This window comes from Bactrocera tryoni, chromosome 4 (assembly GCF_016617805.1).
Source record: "Bactrocera tryoni isolate S06 chromosome 4, CSIRO_BtryS06_freeze2, whole genome shotgun sequence".
In the NCBI taxonomy this organism is placed as follows: Eukaryota; Metazoa; Arthropoda; class Insecta; order Diptera; family Tephritidae; genus Bactrocera; species Bactrocera tryoni.
In genome coordinates, this window is record NC_052502.1 from 21,797,861 (window position 1) to 21,822,857 (window position 24,997).

Here is a 24,997-nt window from a genome sequence, read left to right on the forward strand (position 1 = left end):
TGTGAGTTCAAGCTTGACTCGAGAGGATAAAAGCTAACAAAAAAGCTAATCTATATCAAATATGGAAAATAACTTTCTTATAATTTTAATGCCTATAATTATTGTTTCCTTCAACATAACTTAATTTTTAATTAATAAAAGCAAGCAAACCCAATTTTACATACACTCTTATATGTCGTGACAGAGGAAATCATTGGTTCCTTCAATGAATTTTCTGGCTTTAATTGTTTCAGGGTTAATTTTAGAGTTAGAAAACAAGAAACAATCAGGAGATGCCAAAAAAAAAACGCTCAATAAAATGCCTACTTTGGCTTAAGGGGGTATCCCAGTCTAGAAAGTTGGAAAAATCGAGTTTTTTTATTCGATAGTTCAGATATTCAAAAATATCTTGCCGAAAGGATTTTTAAAAATTATAGAAAGTTAAAGAAATCTATTTTTTTTCATAATTCGATAGTTTAGATGTTTGAAAATATCTACCAGAAAGAGTTTTTCAAAATTCAAATTATTTCCCAAGTTAAAGCCGTTTTAGTTTCATTTAGCAGACGACTGCAACAGTGAAAATTTCTAAAGCGTTTCTCTAGAAACTATTTTTTTGATACAGACACAATACCTCAAATTCTAATTAGCCGATTTAGTTGAAATGTGCTGTGAATATCCTTTAATTATCTCTTTAACACATGAAGCAACAAAAAAAAAAATAAAACAAAATTATTATATTCCGTAGCAACAGGTTGCAAGAGTATAAAAATGATTTTTAATATTTTTAAAAAATTCGACAAAGTTGAAAAATTAGTGAAAATGATGAAAAAAGTATGAAATTAGTTTTCAGTTTTGCCGCTTCTATACTAGAATTAAGTTTCTTTTCCATTTGTCACTTCTTGCCGTAATTTTTTACAAAAGACATTCCGCGAGTCTATTCTAGCAACGACGAGTTCATTTACAAAGCATCAACAAAAATAAATTTAGGGGTTTCACATAGTCTCATAAAGTTATAGTTATAACTAACCGAAAACGTAGCGTTGAGAATTGTAATTGCGTAAACTCACTTCTGTATGTAGTCCAACAACAATTTTTTTGACAAGTGTAAAAATTTATGATTTTGTGATTTCATGATGCGTTATGACAAGTTGTGAGTCCTTTTATTGATATTTATGGATTTGCAGATTACTAACATTTTTACTTTCTGTCGATGTTATTGTGTTTAGCTGAGAATGGATGAGTCAGCTATTACTTTACTTCACACAAATACTTGCGGGTTCCATTGAGCAAAATCAGAAAAGCCTCATGTCCTCAATAAGTGTCATATCTCACTCAAACTTTCTATGATTTAAAGAAGTTGTGAACCTCGTAAAAAACCACATTAACGGAAGACTTATAAAATAATGCAAGATCAGAAAATAAAATCAAAATGGTTTATATTATTAGGTTAGGAGTTGGTCTGCTCAATGAATCCGGTATTCATGATAATTTGTCACCACCGAGCTTTAATTTTTACTGTTGGTTTGTTGGTTAGTTCAAACATAGGAGAAGACATCCCAAATGCTATGAGTTCTAGTATTTAACTCAATTCAAAACTACCCCATATTAATTGCTATACTGTACGCCTTGTATTGATAACGTTCCAAAATATGCTTCTTTAAGTAATTTTTTCCAAGGGCCGCTTGGATTCTGTGTAATTTCTAAGAATTGCGCTCCATTTTTATACTTGCTGATCTCCTTGTTATCAATGAAATTCAAGCTTAAAATATTAATTGCTCAACACAATAATTCTTAGTTTCTCAACATAATATTTATAGTTATCCTGACCACAAATATACTTCTCTAAATATACTCTTATATACATATATACATACAGAAAACGCTACAAAATTCGTTAGCTCTAACCTTTGTCGGGTCATGCATTCCTGATGGAATAATTGCTATGCCGAAACGAAATTGCTGCAGGTGCCTAGCAAATATAGAACCACATACATATGTGTGTAAATTAGGATGTTCGTTATTTTTTAAGTTGCGTGTTTTTGCAGACGTTCCCAGAAGTTTGGGTTTCTGCAGAAACAAAAATTATTCAAGGCAAACAAGCGCTTTATTTTCAATTTAAATTTAAAAAATGAGTGCCTAATCATACTAATTTTTCCATATATTTTAATTGGAATTTTTTTAAATAAATTTTGCATCTTCAAAGTAAAAAAACTAACTACTTTTAAAACAGAATTTTAATATATAATTTTTATTCGATTTTTTTATTTAACATTTTGTATTTATTTATTTTATTAATTTATTTTGATTTTAATTTTAAGTTTCACAAAAAAGATCTTATTAAAATTTTCTATAAAATAATCGAAATGCATCAAATGTGGAGCGCATACATAAAGTACGCCAAGACGTATGAGCAACACAAAATTGATAAGGCGACTGTATGAATGCTCAGGAAAATTGATGTATCACTTTAACTGCATATAACTTTTAAATAAATGATTTTATGGAAAAAAATTTCAAACCATTTTTGTAATGTGGGCAATTTTGTAAAAGAATATTATTCTTACAAGGTAACGTTAAATAGAAAATATCAAAAAAACCCAAGATATATTTGGGTGAAAAGTAATATGATTTAGACACGCTTAAAATTGAAAATAAAGAGCTTGTTTACGTTGGATAATTTTTGTTTGGGAAAAACAAAACTTCAACTGCAACTTCAAGGACATTTCCAAAAAGAAAACAAATGGTTGGAAAATAACGACCAACCTAATGTATATAAATGCCAATAAGCTTATATGGCATATACCATTTGTGTCTTGTAGCATAGTTTAGCTATAATATCAACTGCTTTAACATGTAAACGTGTTAGCACACATACACAAAACCAGACACACGTATACACACACATATACATACATATGTATATGTATTCATACGAAATGACCACCCACTTATTCTCATCGAATTCTCATCTCGTAGCTGCAAAACGAATAATTTCTAATTAGTTATATTAAAGCTTTGGTCAAGAACAAATAATAATTACCACAAACACTATGGACCTCTTGCTATAATAACAGTTATTGTTTCCAAGAACCACAGTTAGAATGCAAATATGTTTATCAAGCAAATATCTACACGCTTATCTTTGTATGTATGCATGTATTAATGCACGTATCTAAGCAAGTATGTGTCCGTTTGCATAACTTATTGCAATATTTCGCAATATTTGAACGTTAGGTGAAGCAACAGCAATAAATGAGTATTCTTACCGCATACCAAATAATCGAATACCCAAATGTGAAATGCAAAGAAAAAAAGCTAAAAAAAAATTCAACAAATTATTAATATTTCTCCATTATTGGCATACATACATTGAGCTTCTTGAGTTGCCTGGAAGTCAAGTTGCAGCATGCTGTGTGTGTTTGCGGTTGTTGTATGTCACAGTACGCTGTTGAGCTGTCATACCAAGAAGTCAAAGGGAGATAACTGATAATTGCATGTTGCAAATTGCAACTGATTGCAAGCAAACACCAGCAAATGCTTACATACGCATGTCTGCATGTACACTTTGAGTGGCACTGCAAAGGTTAGTAACTAAGTACTGTTATATTATTAGTGTCTCAAGTTTAGTGCGCACACAAATGAATATGATATATTGTATGTATATATGTATATGTATGCTTTGTAATTACAAATATGCCAACAAACGTTCCATTGAAATTTACAGTTGAAATTTCTCAAGACATTGATTGGGTTTAATTTTAATTAGGCGCATCGAACATCTACGAAATTCAGTAGATAATGCAGGCCGTCAACGCTAATAATCCAGATAAGCACTCGATAATGTTGGTGTACATAGTAAGTATGTGGAAGGTAAATTCACACATACCAATAACGCCAAGAAGCTTGCTGAGATCTCTTTATTAAGTGGTGCTTAAGGGCCTAAATTCTCAGTAGCTAATCTCAATGATTTTGTATTTAATGCTTATGATTATGGCGTTGGAGCAAAATTTCAGAAAAAAATTATGGAAACAGGAATTTAACCTAGAATACATAAGTCTAGGATTTTTTTTTTTTAATTTTCTTTATATTGCATGCACCATACATTTCGTCGCATTTAAGGGATAGATATTCTGGTCTAGTGATTAAGCCTTTATTATCAACTTTTTAAAATAAAGTTGGAACTTTTCAAAAATTTTTTAACTCTTTTAAATTTTCTCTTTAAATTTTAGTATTTATTGATAGAAAAATATTTGAACAAATTTCATGGAGAATGTTTAACTAGATATCCTGACGACCGCAGCGAAAAGTCTACTTTTAAGTTGAGACTGAACCGAGCATGTTGCCACCATACTGAAACGATTACAACTTTGAAAATAATACGAATTTTGAAAAATCCTCTAAGAGAGTTTTTTTAAATATTGGGTAGTCGAAAATGTTTTTTCTTATTTCTAATAAAATTTCAACTTATTTTTTCATCATTTTTACTCATTTTTGAACAGCTGTAACTTTTTTTCAATTTCCCCGATTTTAATTTTTGTTAAATGAAGCTTAGTCTTACCTTTAAAACACTATATGGTATGACACAAAGTGATTGGTAGCACTGGAGTTATACGACTGCAACAACATCTATTGATAAAAAGACTTTTTCGGCTACCCAATATGTATGTATCTAAACTATCGAAAATTTAAAAAAATAAATATTTTTTTCTTTTAACAAATTTCTAATTCAGAATATCTAATCTATCAAAAAAATTACAAAAAAAAAAAGAAATATTTTATATTTTTCCGAATTTCTAATTCAGAATACTTGCATAATTTGAGTTATTAAGCAAAGTGAGAACCCTATCCAGAGTATTTGGTTATTTATCTCCTTATGAATGCAAATAAAATTAAAAATTACTCAGTCACAAAGTGATATAATACCAATTTTTGTGTGCCTATTACAAAAAAATGGTTGGCAACACTAATCAACATATTTAGTATCACACTTCCGATCCTTTCTAACATACTTATGTATACCTATGTATATATTTTTAATTCTTATTTGTCTTTACCATATTTGATTTTAAACGAATTTCTCATCAGATGGCAACCCTTTTTAAAAATGCTTATCATAAAAACCCCACTAAATCAATGCTACTAATTAGTGGTCGTTTGACAGATTTTTGAAGAATATTTTAGACATCGAAAAGTTCAATTAACAAAATATGTAAAATGGCCCACCCTAATACATCCTAAAGAATATTTTAGCTTCAAAAAGTTCAATTAACAAAAAATTTATACTGACTCACCCTATTATATTTAAAGAATATTTTTGCCTTAAAAAATTTCAAACTGCAAAAAAATTATTTTAGCTCACCCTAATACATCTTAAGGAATATTTTAGCCATCAAAAAGTTCAATAAACAAAAAATTATTTTAGCTCACCCTAATACATCTTAAAGAATATTTTAGCCATCAAAAAGTTCAATTAACAAAAAATTTATTTTAGCTCACCCTAATATATCCTAAAACGTGGTTTTGTAAGACTTGTAGTTCCCAAACTTTTCCATTTGCTATCAAGATTAAACAAAAAACTATTTATTTTTGATATTTGTGTGCTCTTACATCATATATAGCTGATTTTTAGCTCACAGCTTCCGGAGATCTAATTCAAAATATGTTTTTTTCATTTTACAAATTCATCAAAATCTCCTCGAAAAATATATGCGAATATAAAGGACACAATAAAGAAAATAATTTTGATAACTCACGAGTTGTATAAAATTTCCACTTCTTTCGAAATCAAAGTGTATTCTTGATAAAAATAGAGGTTATAGATAATTTAGTTTTTATTTAACTTTATCTCATACTTTCAGCACTTCACAAAGAGAAAAGAAAGCGATCTTCATGAGCTTGAGTGACTCAAGAGTTGATTTTAGAAATCTTAAACTTCAACGAAGAGAACTTTTTTTTTCAGAGAGAGAGAGAGAGACAGCAGACATACTAACGTAAAATATATAAAGATTTTTGAGAATTTAGGAAGATTACAAAGGCTAGTCATACAATAATTCTGTATTTTGAGTTTAAATTGAGTTTTGGTTGGTCTCCACATATCTTAAAATAAGATTTGTGTTTAAACTAGTTTTAAATAAAGAGAATATGAGTTTATTATTTCTCGCACTCTAAAAAAAAATTAGGCATAGTATAAATGGAATTAACGCTTCTTTTTTATAAAAATTTACCGCGAATATATATTTATATTATAATGTATGAAATTGAATACACATATGTATATATATATCATAACACTAAAAAGGTCTAATATCCTTAAGACTGTGCTTTAATTTATCATTATAAAAATAAAGCAAAAAATGGCTTCACATTTTAAGTCGTGAGATGAGTAGTAGAATGAGCGAAGAAAACTAATAAATATTAAAAAAAGTCCAAATCAATAAAATTTTTAAAAAATATTTTTAGTTTCAATTAAATACATATCTTTAATATTTTTAGACTTGTTTGGACTTAAAAAAAAATAAAAAATAAAAAATTTCTTTCAACTCATTTGGATACACCTAACCTTACAGAAGTCAGGGCTGGAGCACTAATCGAATATCTTCCACTCTCAATCACTTTCCCTACACTTTATGGAGATGCTTTTGCAATCAACTTATAAGATTGACTCATCGTAATACCTAGAACTCGTCTACACGCCTCATTAGCTTAGTTATGCAACGAGAGGAGATAAGTGGCTTCATTAAGCACTGCATGTTGATGATAGAAATGTCAAGCATTTCAGTGAGAGACCTCTAACATGCGATTACAAGTAGCATGTGTCAGCAATCAAAAGCCTGCCAAGTGCTTATTACTGTGAGATAATACGAGCTACAAAGATGCACGAGACACACACAAGCAGCAAACTTTTTTGCCTGGGAAGTCAATTTGCAATTGACGCATTTCAATTACTTTTGTAGATATTTGGATTAGATGGACTTCTTGTAGTAGACACACATATATTCTTAAGTATATAATATATATTTAAGGTATAGAATTAATTACTCACCGAATTGTGATTCATCCAGTAGTGTCTTCTTGATTTCATGCCCCTCATCGCTGCCATCGACATTCTCCAGTTCGGTGCGACGCGGCGGCTTCTCAACCGGATTCACCTCGGTGAGCAGACTCTTCTGCATTTCCATTATCACCGAACCCTCCAACATTGAACTATTGGTCTTGTCCATTTTCGTCGATATCAAACCGTTCTCACTCATCATGGTCGCATCCTTTTGATAAGAGCGTGCACGTCGACAATACCAGCAGGCAATGAGTAGCACGCACATGAGTATCAACAGCACGGTGATGACAATTAAACAGATGACGAGTAGGAAATTCGATTGAGTGTCTGTGGTGGAGGCGCCCATGCCGACGCCGATACCTTCGAGCGCGCCAAAGAAGTCACCATCGACGATCAATTGAAATTCAGCCTCCGCTTTGCCGCCACGATTCTCGGCAATGCACGTGTAGACACCCTTATCGCTGGCGCGCACATTGAAAATGCGCAATTCAGAGGTGATCGACTGTAGCGGGTCGGAGCTGATGACCGGCTGTTGTTCGAGCGAGTTCAGCACACGAAAACGTTGATCGTTCGGATTGATGGCGCGTCGATTGTAGATCCAGGTGATGTTTGGGCGCGGCGTACCTTCGACACGACACGGCAGTGTTATATTATCCGATTGCACTTCGACAAACGAACGCACCGAGCCGAGTATGTGTGGCTGACAGGCGAAATTCTCCGATGGTACATCGGTCCAAAGTTTGCCACGCAACGCTGGCGGTTGTGCGCAGTCTGTGGGCGGTGTGTATAGACGATTGGCGAGCGCGAAGTCGCGTAAGGCTTGCAGTTCGCAGGTGCAGTTCCAGGGATTCTGCGCCAGCGAGAGATGCGTCAGTTTCGGTATGCGTGTGAAGGTCTCTTTGCGCAACACATACAAAGCATTCGCTTCCAGGTAGATGGCCGACAACATCGGCTGCTGACCGAAGGCATGCACTTCGACTTGCTTCAGTCGATTATTCTTGAATTCGACGCGCGATAGAAATGGTAAGTCGACAAAGAGATAATTTTCCAACACTTCGATTTCATTGTGATTCATGACGAGCGTGCGCAACTTCTCCAGCCCACTGAATGTGCCGACATGCAGTTCGCGTATGAAATTGTGCGACATATCCAGCTCGATGAGTATGGGTAGACCTTTGAGCGCATCACGGTTCACCTCTTGTATCGTGCAATTACGCAAGAAGATCTTATGCAGATTCTGCAAGTTCGCATCGGCGAACTCTTCACGCCGCAACTCGGGTATCAGATTATTCGAGAAGTCCACAACTTGCATTTCGTTGCTCAGATCGTCGGGTATGGCGGTGAGTGAGCGCGCCTTGCAATCGGCTGTCTTCTTGCCCGAGTTCCAATTGCAATGGCACATGCTGCAGTGTTGCATCCAGTCGGGGTTGCCATCCGTGGGCGAGATGCTTACGAGCAGCAACAGCAAGAATAGCGTTTGTGTGAGCAGCGCCAGTGATATGGAAGAGCGCGTGCTGTGTTCATGTTGTTGTGGCGCAGAGTTAATGTGTTTTGTTGTTGTATTTTCGCTGCAGTTGCCTTCGCAACTCGCTGTATAATGCTGTTGATTACGCATATTGCTGTTGTTGCTGCTGCTGCTACTACAACAACTTGCCACACGCTTATCAATGTGGCTTAACATGTCGTGTGCGCGTGTGAGTGTGTGTAATGCTGCTTCGTGTTGCACGCGTTTACCTTTGTGGCGCGTGCAACTCTGCCTTTCCGGTTGCTACAGCTTCTCAACTGTCTGCTATTATCGATAATTGCCTGCTGCGCTTACAGTGCCGGTGTCCGCAACAGGCGTATTATTAACTCCTTGCTGTTGCGCGCCGCAATGTGGCAATGCCTGACCGTTAGCTATCCGTTGCCTTTTGGTGTCTGTCAGCTTGCTTTAGCCAATCTGTGATATCCAGCTAAGCTTTCGTTGTTGCAGTGTCGGCGGTTGTTTTGGGCGTGTTGCTGATTGCTTGAATGCTTTGTTTGCCGAGTGTGCGTGTTGTATGTATGTATGTATGTGGTAGTAGTGTTGCTGCGGCAAGTTCGTTTTCTGCACAAGCTTGTGATTAATTAACGTCCTTGCAGTGAATCCTTTGCGTTGGCGGTTCGTTTGTGTGTCCGTTATTTGTTGGCTTGCTTTTTGATTATTTTGTCGCCTTTGGGAGTTAACGGTTGTTTACCGCTTTGTGTTGGCTCTTATTTTACTATGATGCCAGTGCAACTTAGCAGCATTATTGTGTCACTTTGTAATTAGCAGAACACTGACGGTTGTCTGAAATTGTGGAACAGAGAAAAATTATAATGAAAAACTTGAACAGATGGTAAACCTCATAAACAAAAATCAAAAAATATATATAGGTATATATTTGTTAAATGCAGGTTAAATATATTTTATTTTATATGAGGGACTACTTTTTAGTTCAAATATAATATAAAAGTATAGCAAATATCTGTGTCTTTATACGATAATAATCTATTAAAAACAATAATAAAATTTGAGTGAGGTTAGAGTCGAACAAAAAAATTTATAAATATTATGTAAAATGTATTATATATTATGTTAAAGATTAATACTAAGTTCATTTCTAGACTATTATATTTTTTCTCAGATATTTTTTGTCAAATGATGTTAAAAATAAATCGGCAAAATTATTAAAGGCTTTATGTTTCCTTTAAAGAAAATTTTTTGCCAATACTTTTGCTTTTGAGAATCGATTGAATTTATTATATATAATCCATTGCATACAAAAATTGGATTTCGATGGCACTGGTTAGTAAGAGTGAAAGGCTAAACTTTTTTCACAGAAATAAGGTCAACACAGAGCAAAATAGGCTTCGGAAGAGAGATATTGGATTATATATTCTTAACTTTGACTTAACTTTTACATCTTTTTTACTAGATAAAAAAGATCGAAATAACCACAAAATTAGTTCAGAATTCTTGCTATATTATATTGTAGAGTTGCCGTATTATTTTTAATAGCACACTAACTTTTTTGGCAATAATAGCAATAGTTGGAAACATGTCATAAGTCATATAAAAAATATTTAATGAAAAATTAATTATAGCTACATAGGGTTGCAAACAGTATATTTAAAAATTAATTAACTTAATATTTTAATACATTCTTTTTTGTAAACACCAAATTCCGGATTTAAAAATAAGAAAAAAAATTAACAAATGTGTGCATACAAAAAAAAAACTGATTCAAAACCGGATTAAAAATTTATTTTCAATTTTGTTAATTAAATTAAAGCTTAATTTTTATTACATTTAACATTTAAAATTAATATTTTATTTAATTAGGAAATTAGTTTTTAAATTTTCATTAATCAATTTATTTTTAATTTAATTAATAATCAGTCCGCACACGACCTCTTAGTAGGGAGCCAACTAGGCTAGTGAGCCGCGACGCATTTCATTTTTTGATATTGACTCCTCCAGTGGACCAATGACGATTACATAACATATTACAAGTATATTGTAGCCTAGCCGAGCGGGCCGGCGCTCATCACGTGACATTTTCCTAATATATGCATTTTCAAACTTCTGATATCTTTCGAATGGAATCTTCGAATAGAGTAATCCAATAAGCCATATAAAGGTACTGAATCAGTATTTAATAAGGATTAATATAAAAGTACAAATGAAGGGGTTATACAGAGGCGGAATTGATTTGTTCAGATCTCCCAAGGATGCTCAAATAAACCCAAAGCGCCTAGGGATGGATTTTAAATATATACTAATTATTTTTTAATTGAAACCAACATTACTGATCTGAAATCACAAAAAAAAAACTATTTGATTTCTTCCCAACTGAAGTGTTTTAACGGCTCTGTCCAACCGACTGTACCACTATATTTAAATTATACCAGTTGCTAGTTCGATTCAGTGCTCTCCATGTTAGTAAGTAAATTAAAGTCAACTTTTAATAAAGTTAGATGCATATCTAACACATGCAGCGCCTGTCTGATTAATGAGTTCACGTTGCACAAAATATATTACAGAGTTTATAAATTTCTTGTGGTTGCCGTTATTTGCATTTCGAACACATTTTCCCGCCACTTTCAAACATTTACCACTGCAGAGGAATAGATATAATTTGAAATAGCAAAAACTACGATAGAAACAACGTTTTGATTTATTAGCATTTTACACCGTGTTATTTCGAAATCATTCCAAAACTTTCACTGCCTGCAATTGCTCGACTGCCGCAACTGATTGCTGATATTAAGTCAACATTGTTGCAAGACGCAGTCAAGCGGATCGGTTTTGTTTGGTAGTTTTTTATGCTGGCTGCAGTGCTTTTTTCGTGTCTCTTTTTTTACAATTTCATTTTCTAGATGTCGTGCTAATTACTTGATGCTTCATTTTACTGCTGTTGCTGCCTCCCACTCTTGCGCTTGCCACACCGCGCCGCAGTGAAACTAATTTTTCCATTTCTTTTGAGAAATGAGCTAAGAAAAACTTTGACAAATGGCCTGGATTAGTGGCAAATTATTCTGCACTTTGGCTATACATACATACATATTGCCATAGTTAGCAATGCTGAAGTGCGGCGGAGAGCGGAAAATGCGAGACGGAAACAAAAAACGAAAATTGAAGGCAATGCGAGCGCTAACAGCTCAATTTCAGTGCAAGAAAGAAAAACGTAAAATATAATGTATATAAGTACATAAAACCAGTAAATAAAACCAGCAGCAACAACAACACGACATCCACTAATAGCACCGCATTTATTTCGCTCGCAACAAATCAGACTGACAAGCAACAGATGCATCGTTGCCGAACGTGCGCTTGTGCATAGAAATGTTGCGCAACAATGTTGCACGTACACATGCCATGTACTAACAAAAACAGACACAAAACCAGCAACTATTTTAATACTGCCAAAGCAGATGGTAAACTAAGAAATGCATAAAAGCGTACAAAAGCAAGTGGGATGAGCTACTAAGAACTAGCATACCCCTCTGCACCACCCTTTGCCACTTCGCAGCGCACGAAATCAGGTCGTAACTGTTGCACATTTTCATTACCGTCATTACGTCTTAAGGCATTTCGCTGACTTAAGGTAGTTTAAGTGATTTTCTCTCTGCTGCTTAGTTCTCGTTTAATAGTAAGAGCGAGGCTAGGATTGCCAAGTTTTATACTAGCAAATCTCGCCTTGCGTTTTATGTCATTTTTCATTGCTATTAGCGTCGTGTTAGCTTTGTAAACTGTAAATTATAGTCTTTAACGTGATACTGACTAGATGTCAGTGGGGTGATGTACTTGAAGAGAGAGCATGAAAATGGCTGACCATGTCATGTTGAAGTTCTATTAGAATATTTTAGAGGGTCGGAATGTCAAAATGTTTTAGTTAATACCCTGAACAAGGTATATTACAATAAGTTTGCCACCAAGTTTCTAATGTTCTTATACTTTTAACCACCTTTTTTGCCATGATTTGGCAACACCGAAAAGGATATCGCGCGAACTCTATAAAGTATGTCTAATATGTATATTAGGGTGTCCGTTATTTACCAAATTGATTATTTTTGACGAGACGCCCCCTAAACTTTTAGTTTTCCATCTAAAAAAAAATATCAGACCATAAAAAGCCCTTAATTTTCATAATAAACCTTGCCCCAAACACGATACATTTCCCATTGAAATTACATGGGATTTTGCAACTTTTTACGAATATTTTTTTTTCTCTGGAACTTTCTTGTTTGTAGGAATAAAAAAGTCATATTCTTGTGCGGAATTGAATGCTCTACAAAATAAGTCTAACAATTTTTCGATATACTCACTCCTTTAAAAGTTATTCAAGGTTAAAGTTAACTTCTGATTAATTTCTGGAATTTTCGAACTTTTACGGCAAATTGAATTTTTTTTTGTTTTTTTTCTCGTCAAAAATAATCAATTTGGAAAATAACGGACACCCTAATGTATATGGCAAGCTGAGTCGGTTTAGCTATACGGTTTAGTATATATGTATATGAAAAAGGTGTTCATATGATCCGACATACATATGTATGTATATAAACATACAGCTGCCATATAATCAAAACGATTGGAATAAAGTGCTTGTATGGAAACATTTTTTATTTGACGAGATATCTTCATAAAATTTGGCGTGGATTATTGTCTAAGACAACGGTAAAATCTCCGAATATACTATTCAGAACGGACTAATATAGCATATAGTTGTCAAAATCAAGCATTTGTAAATAAACTTTTTTTTGTGAACAGTATAATTTCGCTGTAAGTTGACTTTTTCCTTTGTTTTTTCATAAATACCTACGTTTCGAGTGGTTTGAGCTCTATTAAAATGCCGCAGTGGGACATTTACTCGTTAGTCCAATGGTTCTGGTATTTTTACTTTCAGTTCGGTTTCAGTAACTCTGAAAATCTTTATCAACTCCTGAAGCCACTAATGAGATATCGATTTCGCAAATGTATTATATGTAAACTCCCTCAGTTCTATCTATTTTAGGTAATAATCTCATTAGGATTTTATAAACTTTATAGAGAGATCGAACTCTCTTAAGAGCTATGGTGAGTGCTTTTGTACAAGCATAGATGAACTATTTCATTCCCTCTACGGATTTCAGTTCTCAGTAGACTGATAAATTTTTTTAAATATGTAGTGAGAATTTTCTAACTAAGAACTAAGCAAATTGTGTCAAAAATACACTAGAAGAGAAAATTTTCAACTTGATCAGATTAATAGTTTCGGATACAGCTTTGAGAACTTGTGCGAACGAGGCCAGCTAGGCTAAGTGCGTCGTCTTTAAACGAGTTTTTCTCGAAACTGTGTTTTTGAAGTCGGTTGGCAAGATTTCTTGAGAATAACTCAACCGATTTTCATGAAATTTTACGCAGGTCTTTTTTCTAAAACGTCTGCCAAAAATCTAATTTTCAGTTTGTTTTCTTTTGCCCAAGTGCTAAGTTAATATTTCAACTAAAATACGCATTTTTTCTCTTTAGGTGATCATGTGAGGCGTTATCCTGTCAATGCACCCGCGTTTTTCCAAGGGGTCACGGAAATTTCTTTGTTAATAGTGTATGTTTGTAACAACAAAAAAAGCTGTTTTTTACTCTAGGAGACCTATGTGGCCTCTTAAACTTCTAAGTTGGCTAAGTCCAAGCAACAAGACACAGAACGGCTTCTCTTTTTATATCATTTCTGAAATAGCTTTCTTCGATTCGGAAAGCGTTACTCTTTAACGAATCGAACACACCATACCACAAGCTTAAGCAAGCAAGCGGCTTTTGTGGTGCAACTCTGCACTAACATGTCTTCAAACGCATGCGCAATAGCGTTATGATTCTTTCTTAACACATTTTGATATAAAAATTCTGAAGATAATATGGGTTTAAAAAACATTGGCTTGGTAGTCAATGAGCAAATTATTTTTTTTTTGTCGCCGCAACCTTCTAATCTCTATCATACGTCCCCCTCATAACTCGTTGCTGGATCATTTGAAATCAAAAAATGAAAGTTCATTCGTTAGATAATAGTTTTCCCCAGGTAATGCTGTAAGGGTTTTTTTGAAATTACATTTTTGAATTTTTTCGAAGACTTTGAAGTGAAAAACACAAAAAAAAAAAACTCTCCAGCGTTACCTCGTAAAATATGTACAGAAATAGTGTTTAAAATTTCAAAAGGCTCGGTGCAGTAGTTTTGAAGTTATGAGGGGCACCGACTTTGAAAACGTGAGTTGTGGGAAAAACGCTTTAAAGTTGCACAGACGCTCACAATCAAATCGGAGCGCTGAGACTTACAAGTGTATATCTCCGTCAATTTTGCTTTAATTGCTCTCAAATTTTCACAGAATAATCTCAAGATATTTTACATTAATATAAAATAAAAAAAATGCAAAAAAAAAACAAAAATACCTTACTCCCCCCTTAAATAACTTAAAGATACCTTTCACTAATTATTCTTCACTAAACTAATTTTATGCTATTTTGTCCAACTTTTATTCATTTCGCTGGAAGTCTTTTTTACCATCCAAATTGAAAAGAAACAAACTATTTTTTGTGCAGTTTTTTCAGAGCAAAGTTTCAGTATCCGACTTAAAATTCCGAATTGCTGCCTTAAACTAACAACGCGCGTTTTCTCGCTCTCAATTGTTAAACTTTTTCATTGTCACTGTGGAAATTCATGCGCAAAATCACAGCTGCTTATGTTTCAAAGGTAATGATTAATGCGGCTTTAAGCAGTAAAGTAAGTAGTGATGCAAAGAATGCTGGCCTTGATTAAATGCTTTTCAAAGCGAGCGAAGAAGATTGAGAGAGCGAGCGCGGACAAGAATCATTTTCATAGCAAATTGCTCCGCGGCCATTCAATAGCGCCACAATGAAAGTTCGCACCGAGGCACGCGTATATATTTATGTATGTATGTATGGATTTGAGTTTAAGACAATTGAGGAGACAGTGGACTGATGCCTGCAACAATGCTGATGAGCGAAGAAAGACCGAAAATGCAAATAAAAGTAAATAAATATGTATTATGTATCTTTGTATATATGCACTTATGAAGAAATGCAAAAATGAAATGTGAATGCTTCAGCTGACGAAGTGAGCGCACCACAGGATGGAGGGGTGGTGTGGCAATTGCTGGAAAATTCGTCATTATTGTGGGACAACTTCAAGGCAACAAAAATTGTAAAGAATTAACTGGAAAAGTATAAAATGCAAGAGAATGCAGAATGAGAAATGCGAAACAATAAAATTAGTGGAAATTGTTTCTGGTGATAGCAGGGGGAAGCGGTGGTAAGGGACAAACACAGAATGGCAAAATAATTGAAATACGACACTTTTTTCGCCGCTAATTGTCAACGCACACTACAGTAGTGGCATTGCAGCATAATTGCGAGGGCAATAACGCTGACAGCCGCAGGCAACTCTTGAACGCATTTGAAAAGCGGTTTTATGAATATCATGCTTTAATGTTTTGTAAAGGATTCTATAATTTTTCGTATTTGCAGAAAGCAAGCGAAGTTGCTGCTGTTATTGTTGTTTGGGAGTTACTTGGAGTGGAAAGGAAGAGTGGAAGAGAAGGAGAGTGTGAGAGGGAGTGAGTGCGTTGAGCATGAATATGGAATTTCTGCGCTTAAAGTAGTCAAATCCGGCAGCAAGGACTAAAGCAGGAATGAAAACAGAATGAGAAGGACGCACTCAGATTTTTGCGAAAATGGAGCTTACGTTAGCGACTGAAGTGCTAAACTCACAACAATTAAATAAAATATAATGGCTGGTAATAAAAAAGAAATAAATAAATTGTTTTAAAACTCAAGAGGACTTGCTTTGAGTCACACTTCAAATGCAGTTGATGAACTGTCATACCTATTATGACATTATTTCCATTTGGCACCGCAAACCTGCCTGTCCGCGTGCAGTGCCAAGGTGCAGAAGCCAAAGCCCACCAGCTACACAATAATATTCAAGCATAATGACAGCCAGCAAATGTCATTAAGAGCTTTTATAACATGCGAAACAATAAAAAGGTTCAGAGAAAGGAAGTAGGGAATAGGGGAAGGCAGCTTGAAATGAGCAGGAAATGCATAGAAATTCATTTAAAGTGGTTGGGGAATGTATGTATGTGAGCAAGGGAACATAAAATATATGTGAGCTGGATAGTTATTGTAGGAGCAAGCAGTGAATAAAGTAGTTAAGTTTACAAAAAAAATATATATGTATTCACTTTTTTCTAGGATTTTTAGCTTTAATTTAGTTTCATGACAATTAATTACTTATTTTTAAATAAAATACAATTTCACGAAAAGAAATCTAAGAGGTTTGGGACAAAGTTTTCTAAAAGGTTTAGAACACGCATTCAATTCTTAACTAATTAAGGGAGGAGAGAATTTTTTTTAATTTCTTTTCGAATTTTTTTGTCTTAAAATAATGCATATTACCTCAAGAATGTTGTGTCTAAATTTAAAATTTCATTTCCTAGCAATATGGATGAATTGTCCCACATTGGTAAGGCTACGCCGTAAGCATCTGGCGTCTCCACGGTATGATACACTGCAGGAGGTATCGATCGTGAGGCTGTAGAGTCTATTAAAATACGCGTCCAGCACAGGTATCCTAAAGAATGACTACTCTTCTTGGACTTAGCAACTGAACCCCATCTGGTATCGCAAAGGACCAAACTGGTTTGGGCATGGCTTATTGGCCTATTAGATTAACCTAACCTAACTTATTTTACTATAAAAAATTACCTTTTTTTTCAAAAATTGTAAAGTTGAAATTTTGAAACCCTCCTGGGCAAAGCTAGTATCTAACGATATAATTTTGATTTCTTAATTTCAGATTAACCAGCAATTTCAACTCAACTATTTTCCGAGACGCTCTAGAGTATTTATAATTAATATTTCTCCATGAAAATTTGACAGAATATTCTTCAAACGCCATACTATAATGTAACAGAATTTAACTGTTTCAGAGAAAAAAAAAATTTTTAATTGACTTTGTTTTAGAACAATTGACCTTATATGCTATTTTTCTACCGGCAAGGAGTTGAAATTTTTGGAAAAGGTCACAAATTTCGTTTGAAATTTTAACTATTTCAGAAAAAAGGGTTAGGTTAGCAGGCTAATAGCAATGACAGACGGCAGCATTAATCCGGATAAATCAGGAGTTAGTGAAGATAACTCCGTTCCTAACTCCCATTTAATCCTCAAAATTTTAGCGAGTTAGCTGTATTTTTGTTGGCAACATTGTTGAAAATGGCCAATTTTAATTTATTGTGAATGAAAAATAAGCAACACTTCAATACAAATTTTCAATAATAAAACAAAAACTTTTATGTTGTGATGTTTTGTTATTATGCAGTTTTAAAAATAACGTGTTGATATGATTTTGTAAAAATTGGTCGGCCGACAACCGCAATGTTTATCTTCTATCCATTTTGATTGAAAATATTATAAAAATGACAATCAGCTGTTTACGAGAGTTTCAAAATCGCTTAGCTGTCGTATCTTCCCTAAAAATTTTTATCTGATTACGTGCGCAGTTAATCCGGATTAACGCTGTCGCCTGTTAAGGCTATAATAGTTTATCTAAGGCCTCCTTAAATAATTTTGAACATTTTGATTTACAGTTATTAACGACTTCAGTCTTTTTTTGAAAAAGAACTCGGCTTAAGTCAAAATTTTACAGTACGAATGCACATATGTATGTATTGTCGGAAAGATCCAACGCAATGAATGATCTGTGGCAGAAAGAAAATGTATGACAAATGACTTGGAACTATGACTCTACTCTACTACCGATTTTTATGTTATTAAGGACTAATTTGGTTAAGGAAGAATTGAATAACTTTCTAAATTACTTACAAAAATACTGAAACTACACAAAATATCCACCAAATCAGATATGTGAAAAAATCTGGTGATCGAACTTATTACTGAAAGATGAAAAATTTTTATATTAATAAGATGCTTGCTAAGTCTCACAGCTTTTTCACAGAAAAGAAAATTATGTTATCAACCCTAGTAAGAAAGTTATATTTATGCAATCTGTATACAAAACCTTATTTCTACATTTCTACATATGTGAAGTTATGAAGTCAAAGACACCTAGCGAAAGGCTGACGCAGTATTTACATGCGACAAAAATTAATAAATGCAAAAATCGCCTAAATATGTACATACTTATGTATATCTAAGTGTTGCCAGCTTTATATGGCTTCACATGCGACCACAATTAAAATATGGTACATAAAACGCTCATATATTTGTTGTAAATTAAAATGCTAGCACGCTCACTTGGAATGGTGACAGGCTTAGATGTTGGAAGCCCAACGGGCTGCAGAAAGGAAGGAAAATAAACCAGAAGCAAATTAAAGACAATAAAAGCGCGCCACAAAACAAAACAACAAAGAAATCTGAGTGTGTTTAAAGTTTATTAACGCGACCGCAAATGAGAGGTAACTAAACAGAAAAAAGGAAAATAAAAAGGAAAATAAATTGAAAGAGGAATAGGCTGCGAAATAGTAAAGGGGGCGATTGGGTGAAGGAAATGAAAATGCGGTAAAGCAAAAGGGAATTATAAGGCATATGTACATACATATGTAAGTGCAGGAGAAAAATATTTAATCAATTACAATTACTTTACGGCATTCCGCAAAACAAGGGGGTTTTAAAAGTGCTTAATTAAGAGAATGTGTAAAGATTAGGGGGAAATTACATTACATCTACTATTGGCTGTATTATTTGTTTTTTATTATTTATCAATCATTACTGTTGCAGAAATTTCTTCAAAACCACTTTGAAATCTGCTAATTTATTGGAAAATCTACATTTTCGTTTCAGCAGTATTAATATGGACGCTAATTCTAGAAGAGTACAAAACAAGTGTTTCGAAATATTACAAAAATGTTATTTGTTCCTAAGATGAGTCTTAAAGATCCCTAAGTATGTTTAGTAATAACTCGAAATGAGAACTGATGATAATTTTGTCGACGAAAATGCTTCGCAAATAACCGCACTTTTCTAACCTCAACTTAAATTCAAAAAGCCATTCTTTTGCTTGAAGATGCTACATAAGCTGTCTTCGTAACTTGGTAACACTGAACAATTATAACACTTTAATGAGAAATTCGCCTACTCTCTTGCAACAGCTCAACACGAAAATTTTGCTAGCGAGCAAAGCAATTGCTGAGTCGAAGACACATAATTGAACAAAGCGATCTGTTTCGTGTTCTGTTTTCAAAGTTTAGCGTAATTTTTTGGCTTTAAGGGGTTAAATGGGTTTACGGCTTTCAAAAAATCGAATTTTTTGTATTGTCTTATTAAATTCTACAATACCTCTACAATATTGCGTTAAAGTCAATTTTTTTTTTCAAGTTGATCCGAGTAGTAGGTAGTAGAACTACTCAACCGATGCTCATGAAATTGTACACAGGTATTTGAGATACAATTCTTAAAGACTTGGACGAAGGATTTTTTTTCGATTACAACTAAAAAAAAAAATGTCGCAAATTTTTTATTGAAATTCAAATTTTTTTGTAAAATGTCTGTGAAAATTGGATTTTTTAAAATTTTGTTTCATTCGTCGAAGTTCTAAGCTAATGTTTTAACTAAAATCCGTATTTTTTCAGTTTAAATGATCCTGTAAGGAGTTATCCTACAAGCGCGGGCTCATCTTTTTCTGAGGGGTCACCGGAAATGGCGTCGCAGTGGTCGAGTTTAAAATATTTTTTTCCAAAAATTTCAGAATTTCTTTGCTAATGGTGTAAGTTTTTAACAATAAAAAATTCTAATGAAATATTTAATTTTTTATATTAGAGAAAAAATGTGTTGAAGAAAGTCTCTTTTTCCCAAGGAAACCTATGTAACCCTTTATTACTGCAAAAACTTGTCTCCATTTCCTGGAATGTGCATAGAAAACAAAAGCTGATTGACTGAATTTTGTGGCTAATAAATTTTAGGAAGAGAGAGTTTGTGTGTGTTAATTTCAATCCATAAGTCCGCTGATTGATTTTTATAAAAAGCTTCCTAACTTCGGGATTTTGTTAAATCATGTCGATAAAGGAATATTAATTTAGCTGAGAACTTCTTACACCAAATAATAGGAACAAACATACATACAACTTCTAGTTGTCAATCCACTCGCTTCAAGATTAAGCAATTAGCGTAGAAAACTTCTGCGAAGATTGAAAAAATAAATAAAATGCAGCTCCTATCAGGCATTGAGCACAATAAAACAATACTAGAAAACAAATTTATAAACTACCAATACAAAAGCTGATAACGGGAAATTCGAGACGAAAATTCGAATTGAATGTAATGCAAAGTTAAAACACTAGAACAAGGGCACCAATTGCTGCACTCAATACGCAGCAGTTATTATTAAATCTCAATGACTTCGATACGCCTGCCATTCGAGTGTGCTTTACCGTATTATCGACAGCTTGAAACTGAATGCCTGCTCGCCTACTTGAGCGCTCGCATTGTGGCAGCGGCAGTGTAGACACCAGTCACCGCCACCACTGGCAATGCCAACATGTAACCACAACGCTGTGGCACAACGACGCCGATGACGACGGCACACAACTCCATGAAACAGTTTGGCACAATGCAAGTTGACAATTGTAAATGCTTATTGCATTATGCAGCGCTCAGTTGGCATCGAATTTTCCAATCAGCAGGCACCAATACCACAAATGCGCATATATGTATGTGTGTATGTATCAGTAGAACGGAATGAACCGCAATGGCAAGGCAACGCCTTCAATAGAGACTGTTGGTGGTGCCGCCCTCAACGTGGCAGCTGACATCCATGGCCTGCTACTTGGGTTAAGTATATGGATTAGGGTGAGCCAATAAATGTTGAGTGGAAATCAGAAAACCTAACAACATTTAGAGAGAGAGTTAGAAAGAGAGAAAGCAGATTGGCTTGACATTGGATCCACAAACTTTACGATGGACCTGGTCTCAGAAACCAACTCTGACAAATAAATAAGTATTTTTTTTCTTTAAAATACTCAAAATAGTTTTCAAAACAATTTATGAATGAACAGCGCGCCATCTACCCGACTTTATTATAAACCGATACCGAAAAACTGACCACCCTATTTTATATATAATATATGCCAATGTAAATTAGTTTGTGTGGGCACCCAGAGATACCGACTGTGGCACACCGACGCAGCGCTGAACTGCAATTGCAAATTTTCAAATTATGTGGTATCAATTTGTTGCCAACAGCCGCAGCCGCCTCCAATGGAAATGAACTGCAGTCATTGGCAATTGCCGCTTGTCGGTAAGGTGATACCAAGTGCGAATGCCATTTAATTTAGTTTCATAAAAAGTGGAGCAATTGAATACTTATTACTGTAATGTAATCGAAGTGAAGCAATGGCGTAAAAAAGAATTATAATAATGCAAAATTTATGATATTGATTTCACTTAATTTTCAATAAAAAGTGAGGTTATTTTTTGCATGCCACAAGCATGCTTGAACTACATTTGTGGCAATGCAACTGAGACTAATGGTGAATATCAAGTTGCTTTTGTTCCCATTTTCAATTAATTAGTAATGATAGTGTAGGAAGTTTTAATTAATAAATTAGTTCTTTAAAAAATTCTGTAAAAAAAACTATGATATTCGTAAAATTATGGGATGATACTGGAATGATTAAAAAACAATTTGTTTCTGTTTACACCAATGACACGAATATTTCAGCCCTATCTGAGAGTGTACACGAAGACCGTGGAGAGTCGATTCGGCGCCGTTCGCAGCAACTCGGACTGACGTATGGAACGACTTGGCGCATTTAAGTCGAGATCTTAAATTGAAAGCGTACAAAATATAGCTTATGCAAGAATTGAATACGCTCAACTTTCCCAAACTTTCGCTTTTGAAAAGTCCCAAGAAGATCCGACGTTTTCGAGTCAAAGTTTGTTCAATAATGAGACCCATTTCGGGCTTAAGAGGTATGCAAACAAACAAAACTGTCGCATTTGGGACGAAAAACAACCTGACGATATTCCAGAACTGTCATTTCATCCAGAAAAAAAACAAAGGTTTGGTGTTCTTTGTTCGAATCATCGGTCCATATTTCTTCAAAAATGATGCCGGTGAGAATATTTGAGGCCAGAAATTGAAGCTCGTGATTTCGGCGACATTTGGTTTCAACAAGACAGGCCACTTCAAACTCACATCACATACATCAATGGATTTATTAAGAGAACACTTCGGTGGGCAGATAATTTCACCTTTTGGGTCAGTCGATTGGTCACGGTGTGAAATCAAAGCGTTAGACTATATCCTGTGGGGATATGTAAAGTCTAAAGCCTATGCGGACAATCCCGCTACGATTCAGGCCTTGGACTCAATGGACTCAACGGATGGATCATCTGGGACGTCGCCGCAGCGAACATTTCAACGAGATAATCTTCAAAAAATAAATGCCAAAGAATGTTTTTTCGAATGGTAAAAAACATTACCCATAAAAATTGAAGTTTCTGTGTATTTTCTTTAAAAAAGTACGCAGCCTCGAAATGTTTCGGAAAAAACGCATTTAAAAGTTTAGGAGCCGATTAGATGCGATTAAGTTACACTGGCTGGCTGTTACGCCAAGCTTAGAACTACAGGTCCGTTATAATGACAGATGAAGACTCCTTATTAATACCATCAGAATCAAGGCTTTTTGCGAAGTTTAATAGAGATTTGATATCTAATTTTGTCTAGTCCCTTATATTGTATAGCTACTAGATATCTAAGCCGAATTCTAGATAAGGCCAGACATATATAAGTAAAGGAGGTGTTTCAGCGTTTCTCTCACGCCTATTTCGCTGCAAACTCTACATGTGTCACCATTAGTAATGTCCAGCCGGCTATGACCTGTGACTAAGCCAACAACCGTCCTTTAGTCTTGTCGAGACCATGTGATTAGAGGACTTGTACTTGTATATTTTTTTTCCACTCCCTTTCACATGTTTTTGACGATGCTGAATGCGCCTAAGGTATTTCATCTCACTTATCCATCTACTGCTCACTTCTAAGGACATTTCTCTAACGTCGTTTCCTGCGTTATTAGCTATTTTAGCATCTGTTCTGACTGCATAGACTTCTGCCTTGAAGTGTTGCCTGAGATCTAGCTCTGCGCAATACATAACGGCGCCCGTTCCATCAGCCAAGTTCTTGATCCTTCCGCGTAGATGTTGAAAGTTCGGCTTGTGAGTCGGCCACTTGCGCTCTCCATATTCTTCTCTTGAAACATTCTATCCCAGAATTTAGCGTGAAGATATGTGGTCTATTCCTACCGACCTTCTGCTTATCGAGCTATGCTCAAAGCGCACTAATTTCTGATTTAGTGTTATAAAAGCATTTAGGAGTTAATTTCCTTTTCGAGAGTAATAAATTAAAATAAACCGTTCCATAAACTAATGATGTAAAGTCGATCTGAAAGTTTGCATCCGTTCCTTTCTCCACAAGAAGCTGCTCATTTATGGAAACCGCCGATATCGGACCACTATAGCATGTAACTGTCATACAAACTAAACGATCGGAATCAAGTTCTTGTAAGGAATATTTTGTATTTGTGATAGGTCTTTAGCTTCAGTGTAACCGAAGTTACTTTTTTGCTTTTTTTTTTAATAGTTTCTCTCAGCTTTGGCATTGTATAGGTTATTAAGCCAGTCTTTAACCACAAACAAAATACGTATAATTTCACTTATCGAAATATAATTGGTTAATTACTTCATATTAAACTTCGGATAATTAAAATAATGGCCCTTAAATTAGTAATTGTTATTACAACTGTACAAATAACGATTAGCAAAATTTTGAAATTTTCACTGAAACCACAAAAATGCATTTGAAAGCGCCACTTTAATTAATTCAGTTGTGTTGTGTTGAAAGTTTAAGTGCATGCAAATCAAGAATATAATAATGACAGTGCAATATTTAAATGCCAAACACAATTAAAATGAACTTTTGTGCTGTAAACATGAACTTTGTTGATAAATTGTTGAACTTTAAACCGAAACACCAGCTTATTTGGCAGTTTTATTGCCGCCGCAACAAGCAGCGCTCGCTGTGGAGTAGTGCAAAGGCGAACTAAAATGAATTTCGCACACACAAATTTGCGATTTACTGCAAAAGAGTTTAAAATTTTAAACAAAAAACATTTTTGGAAGTGAAAAAACGGAAGCCAAACAAAGGCAGCTTAGCTTTTCAGCGCCATACACACACACGCACATATATTTATATACATATATATATGTGTAAGCACAAATGGCAGCCAAATAACGGTACACGACGTCACTTGGCAGTTTTCCCAATATTGCACATTTGTGGCTCCAACTGCAAATGCATGTGTGAGCAAGTGTGTGTGCATAACTGTATTTGGTAGCACTTTTCCATCGATTGCATTCACAGCAGCATTTGTTTAGAATGGCGACCAATTCGCACGCCCAGC

General features: G+C 34.5%; 1 protein-coding gene across 1 annotated transcript in view; it reads right to left on the reverse strand.

The window, feature by feature from the left end:
• Positions 1-24,997, reverse strand: part of LOC120774860 — a 169,655-nt gene that overhangs the window by 2,722 nt on the left and 141,936 nt on the right. Inside the window, exon 4 of the mRNA XM_040104688.1 lies at positions 7,022-9,341. Within this exon, the coding sequence (XP_039960622.1) occupies positions 7,022-8,714 (1,693 nt within the window). The 5' untranslated portion in view covers positions 8,715-9,341. The remainder of the gene's footprint in view (positions 1-7,021; positions 9,342-24,997) is intronic.